At 39.5% G+C, this 9,663-nt stretch overlaps 1 protein-coding gene across 1 annotated transcript; it reads right to left on the bottom strand.

The window, feature by feature from the left end:
* Positions 1-649: 649 nt before the first annotated feature.
* Positions 650-8,219, bottom strand: tspan4b (tetraspanin 4b). Its single transcript, XM_007575603.2, has 8 exons — positions 7,894-8,219; positions 4,698-4,767; positions 4,289-4,480; positions 4,028-4,102; positions 3,626-3,721; positions 3,323-3,436; positions 2,142-2,225; positions 650-2,041 (listed from the first exon to the last, which is right to left on the bottom strand). The coding sequence occupies exons 2-8, from the start codon at positions 4,764-4,766 to the stop codon at positions 1,973-1,975; spliced, it is 699 nt and encodes a 232-aa protein (XP_007575665.1). The 5' UTR covers position 4,767; positions 7,894-8,219; the 3' UTR covers positions 650-1,972.
* Positions 8,220-9,663: the final 1,444 nt, after the last annotated feature.

Here is a 9,663-nt window from a genome sequence, read left to right as displayed (position 1 = left end):
GCCGCCTTTCTGATAGGCTGCCAGCCAAATGTATCACGTTGCTTTGCTCCTCAAGCTAGAAATGGAAAAGTAGAAAAACACCAGAGGAACCGTCCAGCAGCCCTGCTGCAAAAAAACTAAACTGTGGAGAGGAAATAAAATTTCATGGGATTAATTTAAAAATCTGTAATTTTCTTATCAAAAGAGAGGCTTATGGTGGAAAATCTTATCTGGTAATATATTCAACATATTTTAATAAAGTCATAATATATTACCTGCTAACATTTTACAGGTAATATGTTATGACTTATTACCACTTCTAGGTCTACCTCGCTTGTCTTGGGTTGAACATCTTTTTGCCTTCAGAACTGTTGCAGTTGGTATTGATTCTCCTGTTTCCTGGTGGCAGGAGAGGCAGAGAAATGAGGATGTGAGAAAATGATGAACCGTTTCTGAAACTGGTCAAAATGTTTCTTTGTATCAACAGTTCAAAGTCACTGGAACAGCTTTTCTTCCTCATTTTTTTTTGCTAAGTTTATTCTTCCGCAAGTCATCTTTGCCACATGGAGTTGTTGCTATGTGATTTGCTGCTTGAGTTCTGTGAATAGGTGTACCTAATAAAGTAGCAAGGGAGTGTAGAAAGACTTGATTTTTAATAATGGACAGAAACAGTTGTATAGGTTTTACTTTATGATGATGATATAACAGCTTTTACTCCATTTATTTGTTTCCAGGTTCTTTGACTTTTTATACTCAAACAACAAGAAATAAATCATACAGAAACAATTTCTACAACAAAAAAGTAATTTCTATAAAAAACATTCCCTTGTCCGTCAATTTAAACATCTGAAGACAAATTCTTCTTATACATTATGTCATTCAGACAGACTGATTCTAGTTGTACAACATAAAAAACCAAATGTTCACAAGTTACTCAGACTGATTTGCTTTTAATGAACAAACTCAGTATCACTTCATTGAAATGAAAAGGTCATTTTGTGCTAAATAATCTTAATCTTGTTTTATTAGTCAGGAATATACTGTAACTTCTGGAGTCTGGCCGATACAATGTGAACAGATACAAAACTTACAATCATCCTATTTCAGTTTGAACCTTACAGAAACAGCTTGTAGTGTGAGATTGAGTGTTGCTCAACCTGTAAAGAATCAGATCACACTGCACAATGATATTGTAGTTCAGTTAATTGTGATGAATTAAACATTAACCAGTCTATACCTAAATACTCATGAGATAACTTTATTTTTGCCTGTTTTTGATTCTAACTGGAGAGTTGAACTGTTGTTCAAATGGAAGACTGCAGTGGGGTTTTTCTGTCACATTTCCACAGATAAAATCAACACTTAGACAACTCCTTCTGTTCAGTAATGCAGTTCTTAAGTACAGCACAGGATCAGGAGGATGAGCCAGCTGAGGCTGCACCAAACACCACACAATCAGCAGAAGATTTAAAAGGAAGTGGGTTTTCCCTCCAGCTGCTCTATGAATCTGCAATATACAAACTGGATGGTGAAATACACCAGCATAAAGCTGCATCCACAGTGCCATAATGACAGAAACTTAATTTAGTGGAGCTTACACACAGGAAAAAGAATGTAAAACGGCAATCAAAGGTAACTATTAGGCAGCATTTTGAAAATGATAATGTATACAATTAATCATGTTAACTAATCAAATTCTTATATTGTTTTATTTGCTGGAAAACATAAAGTTACATACCAATATATGTGTTCAACTGAATGAAGTTAAAAACGACAAAGTGATTTTTGAAGCAACGTACGTCCTTAATATGTCACAAACACACACATTAACAGAAAAAAAGTTGCATTGGAATTACTGGGACCCTGTCACCTTAGAGCATTTCAAATCCATCCATTTCTCCTCCTTCAGCAGCACAGCGCCCCCTGCAGCTGCTGGAGTTCCTCCTTTTAGACGATTCAGCTCAGGCCCATGTGAGCCAGACCCAGGCTGCTGTTAGTCCAGGTTCTTCTCAGCGTAGAGAATTTGGCAGTACATCTGCATGGAGAACACCAGGGCCAAAATCTGTTGAGAGGATGAGTCACATGGTCAGAGAGCAGCGCTGCATCTGAACAGTTAATTTCAACTGAGTTGTTCAAATGATGAGGACATAGAGATAAAGTACCTGTACAACACCGATGCACACTCCAAACACCAGGACAGGCCTGATGTTGCCACTCAGCCAGTTTTTGGCCTTCGCAAAGCACCCCTGTTGCAAACATTCACACAGAACATGTGGAGGAGGCTGACACAGCAGATAAAACGAGTGGATCAGAGGTAGAAGACTGACATCAGCACATGCATTAACAAGAGGAACTGGTCTTAGAAACTGCTTTTCAAATTCAGAGCAGTTTTTCTGGGTGGAATGGTAATAATGCGTTCCCCAAACAGCAAAAGGTTCATGTGCATCTTTGATCATTTTCCTAAACAGGAAAACATTCTAGTCTAATCACTGCTGCATGAAGCCTACCTGAAATGTAGACCACAGAAAGGTTCAGCGCTGCTTGTGACCGGGGTCTCAGTTCACCAGGAGATTCCTCGTCTCTACATGTGGTGAATTTGTGAACATCTTTAAAGTTGTAGTATGTAACTTTTGTATATATATTTACATATATATATATATATTTACATATATAATTTTTTTTTACATATTTGTTGATTTTATCAGGACATTGTGATAATCTGTGAAAAGATTGAGTTCCTAGCTAGTACATGGGAATGATTGCCAGCTCTAAGACCCTCCTCCTGACTCTGATTGGTTGTTTTTGGTTTGTGCATTCCTTCAGACGGCAATAGTAGCACAGGGAGGAGATGGAGGAGATCAATCTTTTCACAGATTAGCTGTCTCATACCATACTGTCACAAATGGTGACAGTTCGAATAAATATGTAAAAAACCTGTTTTTTATACAAGTTACATACTGCAGCTTTAAATATAGGTGTAGCCAAACTGCGGCCGACTTTTATTTCCTCTCCTGTGTGAAATGAGAGTCTTTTCTGGCTTAAATCTGTTCCTCCCACTTTATTGTCACTGACTCTCCCCAGTCACCCTCCACCCCCTCCAGCGACCCCCACCTCACTTTGGGCTCTAGTGAAATGTAGGCAATCCTAGTTCAACAGTAAATAAGTGTAGTCTCAGCAAAAGGGTTTTCCTGTGTGGTTACTGTCAGCAAATACTTGTGGGGCACAAACAAATTCTTGCATCTGGAGCACATTTAGCTTCCATGACAGAGAACCAACCCAGACATGTGTTTGGGAAATGTTTGATGCTCCAAATGTTCCTGACAGAACTGAGCCACAGACCAACCTCACTCCATCCAATGCACTGGTCTCTGTCAGCGCCGGGGCAGCAGGATGAGGGCAGCGTTCCGTTCAGCACTTCATGCCAGTCTGTGGAGTTGTTGACACCACAGCATTTGAACTGCACACAGAGAAGAGCATGAGTCCTCTCTGCAACTTTACATAACTTCTGTTTGGCAGGGGGGTTCTGCTTATTTTTCATTACATTTTTTAAAGCGTTGAAGTTGGAGAGCTATGTCTGATATCTGATATTCTGAAAAGCGTAGCAGGGGCGTAGGTCTGAGAGAATCATGGGAGAGTTCATGCGTACCATCTTCTGCACGTTGTCCCAGGATTTTTTAAGTTCTTGTTCTGAATTATATTTCTTCATGCCGTTCTTTAAGTCCCCCTTGGCATGTGACTCCACCTGAGAAAAGACAGAAGAATACATACTTATTGAGACAATAATTCACCGGTTTGACTCACACCTCAGCTTCCTCATGTTACTGTTACATTATGTTAATATTCCTGATCAGTTAACTCACTGATAGAACTGAGAGTTAGATTAGCAGAACAGATGTAGCTTCATTGACACAAGGACAACATGTGACGACATGCAGGACCTTCCACCAGTATTCCCACCCCTTAAACTTTGTCATGAAACCTGAGCAGACATATTTTCTTCTCCTGTTTGGGTTTGTTTTTGCTCTCGTGATGTAGATTGGAGGCTCACCTGGTCATGGAGGTAGTATAAAACCAGAACCACGGTAATCTCTGTCAGGACCAGAATCAACAGGATCACAAAGAACTGCAAAACAGAGAAGAGCACGTTTGGGTCAAAGGTTAGACTCTGAATTTAAAGCCGTCCTTTACAGCACGGTGTTCTCTTTCTCTATAGTACCGCCATAGTTATGTAAATGCTCAAAATCTTTCCTGAAAAAACATTTTTTTAAAGTTATTTTTTTATTTTTATTTTTTTATGTAGTATTCTTACAGTGCACAAAAGACAGCGCTGCTCCTTTAGAGCCCCGAGGCAACCCAGGAATCCTGTTACCATGGTGATGCCACCAGCAACCAGCAGCAGATTGGCAGCTGAGAGTGATGGGAAGGACAAGGGCAGAGAGGAAAACTCTGCCTGCGTGAAGGACAGCCAGATCCCGACGCCGAACAAGCCACATCCTCCCAGCTTAAAGGCAAAGGTCAAAGGTCAAAGGGTAAAGTCAAAGCAGGATCAACACCAAAGGAAACAGAAATTACTAATTATCCTGTATTTCAGAGAGGTGGCACTGTTATTATTGATAGTGTTTTATTATTTACTTATTTTTTTTTACAATTTTGCTTAGAAAATTAGAACATATGAAAATAAGATTAGCAGCTTGTGACTGATTGGTGAAAATACTGACCCAGAAGATAAGATTGAAGACAAACATCAAGTATTTAACGCAGCAGAGGCACCGCTGAGACACAGACATCCTGCAAGACAGACGGACAGATCACAGCTAAGACCAACAGCTTCACTGCAGGGTACATGCACTTCTGTTTCTGCATAATTTTAAATAAATCATTTGTAGAGTCAGGATGATAATTAAGATAAAAAAATATATCAAGATGAATAATAACACACAATGTCTCTCCTTTAGGGAATGCGTTCACTTTGCTTCCAGACTCACATGGGAAATGCATCCGTCAAAGCAGCAGGATTGGCTGCTGCTTTACTCAGACATTGTTCTTTAAATGGAATCGCTGGATTAACTCAATAACTTGATTTTTTTCTGTATTTGGGTTTGAATGTAAATGTGACTGTAATGTATTTTGTTGAATTGAATGAATTGAACTGAGCTCAGTGAAGGAAGGGAAGTTGGATATGATTGAACTTGTTGATCTTATGAAAGATCAACAGCCTTTCCAGGCTGTGGAAAGATTTAAAATCCCTCATGATTTTCTTTCACTGAATGGATGATCACAGCTGAAAACACTGACGTATGTGTCTTGAGTGGTAACAACTCTTGTTTTCCAATTTAGAAAAAAACAAACAAAAAAAAAACAGTTATCTTTTTGATTATTATAATAGCCTGAAATCACAAAATACATTTTGGAACAGAATATATCTTATATTATAGAGAAGGTTTTCTTTTGAGTTCATGTTCACTCATTTTATGTTGAACAAGTCTTTTTAAACTCCTCACATTTATCCATGAGCAGAGCATGTTTTAATAGAAAACACACATTTTAAAATCATCATTAAACTTTAATCACTGAGTATAAATATATGTAATTAGGTGTTTGTGTGCATAAGCACGTTTCCACTCCAAGCCCAATCTGAATTGTCCTTCCAGCCACCCTACACAGGAAGTCTAACTGCTGACAGGAAGGAAGCTCCCTCCCCAGCTCAATAGCCCTAATTATACTGCTGAAGGCATTTCCCATGTCTTCTCGCACTTACAGCATCTTCCTCTGATCATTTCTCCACAAAGTAAAGCCCTTTACTTTAAAAACCCTTAGGGTCAGGGGTTGGAGCTGCACACTATAACTGTAGCATAGCTGATGAAGCATAGCATATCCTTGAGGAGTCAAATCTGAGTCATGAACAGGAAAATTCAAAATGGCAGCAGTGATAAGTAGCTATGATTCCAAACAGAACCATGAAAACTGACTGCGGTATTCCTGACCTGAGAAATACAACAGAGCCAACTTTCAGCTGGTGTCTTAATCCAATCCTTCTTTTAAACGTCATTTGAGCATTTTATTTTCTATCATGTTAAACCATGGTTTTCCCTTTTTTGTGGGGGAAATAGGAGTCTGAAAAGTGAGTTGAGCATTCAGTATTCAGTTCTGTTTCTTCTGATGCACAAAATAAACTCCAATGTATTCACTTTCTGTCTTCACCTGACTATAGGCAGAGCTCACCGGTTTTTAATTTATTCTCTGGCCTCTGAGGTTTGCTAGACAGCATTATTGAACCATTACTGAAACATAACTTATATAGTAATAATAATAATAATAATAATAATAATAATAGGTGCTTTCCATACAAAACACATAAAATCAATGAAAAGCTACAACAGTAAAATAAAATCAATTGACAGGAGCAGAGTTAGGTTCTACAGCAACAGTCCAGAGCCTGACCAGTCCTTCATCTGGACATGGAGACAGGATGGATCAGCTGCTGACCTACCAGGACACAAACATTCAACCTGACTGACTGGACAGGTGATCAGTAATCAATGAAATGGCTGAGAGGCACATTGTGACTCTGAGCAGCAGAAATCAAAAGCTGAGGTAGGAGCAGGAATCTTCTGAAAGCAGTAGTGTAAGTCACACAATCTGAAAGTTTCTTGTAATAAAATTCATGAAGCAGAATGAATGAAAGCCTTCATGTACAATTAGGTCCAAGCAAAATCATGTGAGTGAAAAGTATAAGAGTCAACATTTCTCAGTGCAATTGGAGCACAAATATGCTGACAGGAGCCCATGTAACGCCTTCTAAAATCTATTGATTATGGAACAGTTACACGAACCAATCAATTGTTAAAAGATGTCCAGTTTGGACAGTCCACAAGTCCTTCATAGGAGACAGTAGGAAATCTAACCCTGCACTTCACTCTGAAGGCATCCTTCCCACAATGAAGCATGGTGTTGGCAGCATCATGTTGTGGGATGCTGTTGGTCAGAGTGAGATAGAGACAGGACAATCCTGGAAGCAAAGCTGTCGGAGGTGCAGCTCCCTAAACCTCCAGATGCAGTGGAACCATTTAGATCAAGGCTTGCTCATGGGTTACAGCGGTCCAGTCAAAGTCAGACACTAACAGATGCTCTCCTTTCAGGTTTGATCTTACTAGCAAATAATTAAATCTGTGCAAATCTGGTAGAGGTTTCTGGATCCACTGGATTTATTTGCAGCCAACTGTGGTTCTTCAAAGTGTGGGCTTTAGATGAAGTGGGGTTAAGACACATATGCACCATTGTTGTTTTTTTTTTAACCAAATGGCAAACAGTGTATCATTTTCTTTCCATGTCACAGTTATATCTTACATTTAAAATATCAACAGAATGCTTTACATTTGTGGTTGCAAGGTGAAGAATGGGTGTGAATACTTTTGCAAGGCACTATAAACCTGGTTGAGATTTTATCATTACAACAAATTATCATACAACCTCATATAATTGTCTGCTTATCAAAGTCATTTTATGTTGAGCTGCAAAACAAGAACTCCTGACCTCCATGTGGTCATTACCATCCAGCTTCAGGGACTCTACAACAACAACTCTAAAGCTCAGAGGTCCTATTCACTGTGACAGAGTGTCTGCGTGGTGACCCCACCTCGGCCTCCACCTGACCACCAGCTGCCGTGTTGGTCAGAGACCCCAGCAGAGGCCCTCACCCGCCCTCAGGGGTCCAGGCTGTGGAAGCCCCCAATATTAGACCGAACATTCAGTGTTTGACTTGATCGGGACTCAGATCTCATTAATTAATGTAAGAAGCAAAGATGAAACAGTACATGTTAATAAACCATGTTATTACATAATAAAGTAGCTATTCAAAATCCTTAGTGTAGAAGTATTTTTATTTGTAAAGTGGAACCTGGAGTTCGTCTTTACCTGAAGATGACTTTGTCTTCTCTTGCTTCTTGTCCCTCTCCTCTTAAAGCCGAACTCTTTGACGCTTTGTTAGCTTGACAAACGTCCTGGATCTGGTTTCTGAACCGGCCAGGCGCCTCAGTCAGCTTTTCTTGCTCCTCTTTTCCTCCTTCCTGGGTAAACACAGTCTGCCTGTTTTTACTAGTTAACCTATTTTTCTGCAGACTTGGAATTTAAACATAATTAGATGCTAGAAGGTTCACAGTATGTTTAATGCCTTTCTTCTTACAGACTTACAACTTTGTCCCTCCCACCTTCTTCCACTCTTTCTCTCTCTCTTTCTCCTCAATGTTTTCCAGATGTGTGTGTTGTTGCCCGTCCCACTCCGGATCCCTCCCCCTACCGGTTTTTTTTTTCTTTTCACACTGCTGCTCCCTCCTTGGGCAACAGACTCCAGCTCTTAGAATGACTTTCAAATTCCATTTTTCATTTCTTTGTTCCAGAAATCTGAGGTCAGTCTCCTGTTTCCTCCATTTCAGTGATATGACCAGACAAACATCAGAATTCCAGTACATTCTGACACAGCGGAACACACAGGCTGGGCCGCTTCCTGACCAAACAGGAGATTATGTCCCATAATCTAAAGGTAATCACTGTATTTGAGGGATTTCACGTTTTAAGCCACTTATTTTACCTCATTTCAAACCCAAATTGTAAACTTTCCTGGATCTCACGGAGGATTACATTTTAACCTACTTCTATTAAAAACTTTGGAATGTATTCTTTTCATGATACAGGAAAGTAAAAAACTGAGGATGACATCATGGGACCATAAACACTGAGCTTTGAGTAGATGAGGTAAAGGTCACAGTTAGACTGACCTCCAGTGAGGTGAACACCAACATTTGTCACCTTTGCAAAACTGAAAACTTAACAGAAAATGTTGTAACATTTAATAAATTATATATTCATCAGTCATAGACGATGTATTTTAGTTCTGTACCCAGGCTGCTAAGTTAGAGGATTGTCTACAGTTTTGGTTCAATTCACATTCACTCCAAAACTCATCTATAGGCTTGGACTAATGTAAATGATGTGGAGTCTGGATTTTACTCAACAGAGGTTTTCTGTTGAGTAAAAATAAAACCATGTTTGGACTTGGCTGAACTAACAATCTTTCAGAATCATAAAAACACGTCTGCTCTGATCAAACAGGTCTGCTGAACACAATCTGACCATTCTAACCATTTTCTGCAGCATATTCTCCTGTTTAACTCCCGGTGCTAGTCCTCTACTTCTGACTTTATGACTTTTTCACGTCTGTGCAGTAAAGATTTTCTTCACTTTGCTCAGCCTGCTTGGTGCCTTTTGCTTGTCTCATCTTTGAGTTTTCATCACAAACATCCTGACTGATAAACCTGTGAACATCACAGGTTCTTCTACAGTTCAGTCAGTAAGCAAACCATGGTGTGGTGAGTGGTACTGAAATATACTTTTCACAAAACCTGTTAATTCATAATATAAACACTACAGTTACTTCTTCACATAAATCCAGATGAGTTTCAGCAGCTTTTTTTCCCATTCATTTGTCATACAGTGGATATATGTATTGTTTTATATTCAAGTTTTACTGTGATTTTTATGTTCAGTTTTAATTTTATGTCATGTTTTGGTTAGGAGTCAAGGTGATGAGTCTGTGTGGGGTTCAGTCCTCACAGTTCCCCACCAGAGGGCACTCTGGTGGGGAACAGTGAGGCTGGTCCTGCAGCTCTGATCAAAGTGAGCTGTGGC

This window comes from Poecilia formosa, unplaced genomic scaffold (genome assembly GCF_000485575.1).
Source record: "Poecilia formosa unplaced genomic scaffold, Poecilia_formosa-5.1.2 Scaffold383, whole genome shotgun sequence".
In the NCBI taxonomy this organism is placed as follows: Eukaryota; Metazoa; Chordata; class Actinopteri; order Cyprinodontiformes; family Poeciliidae; genus Poecilia; species Poecilia formosa.
This window is presented reverse-complemented; position numbering and strand designations above follow the sequence as displayed.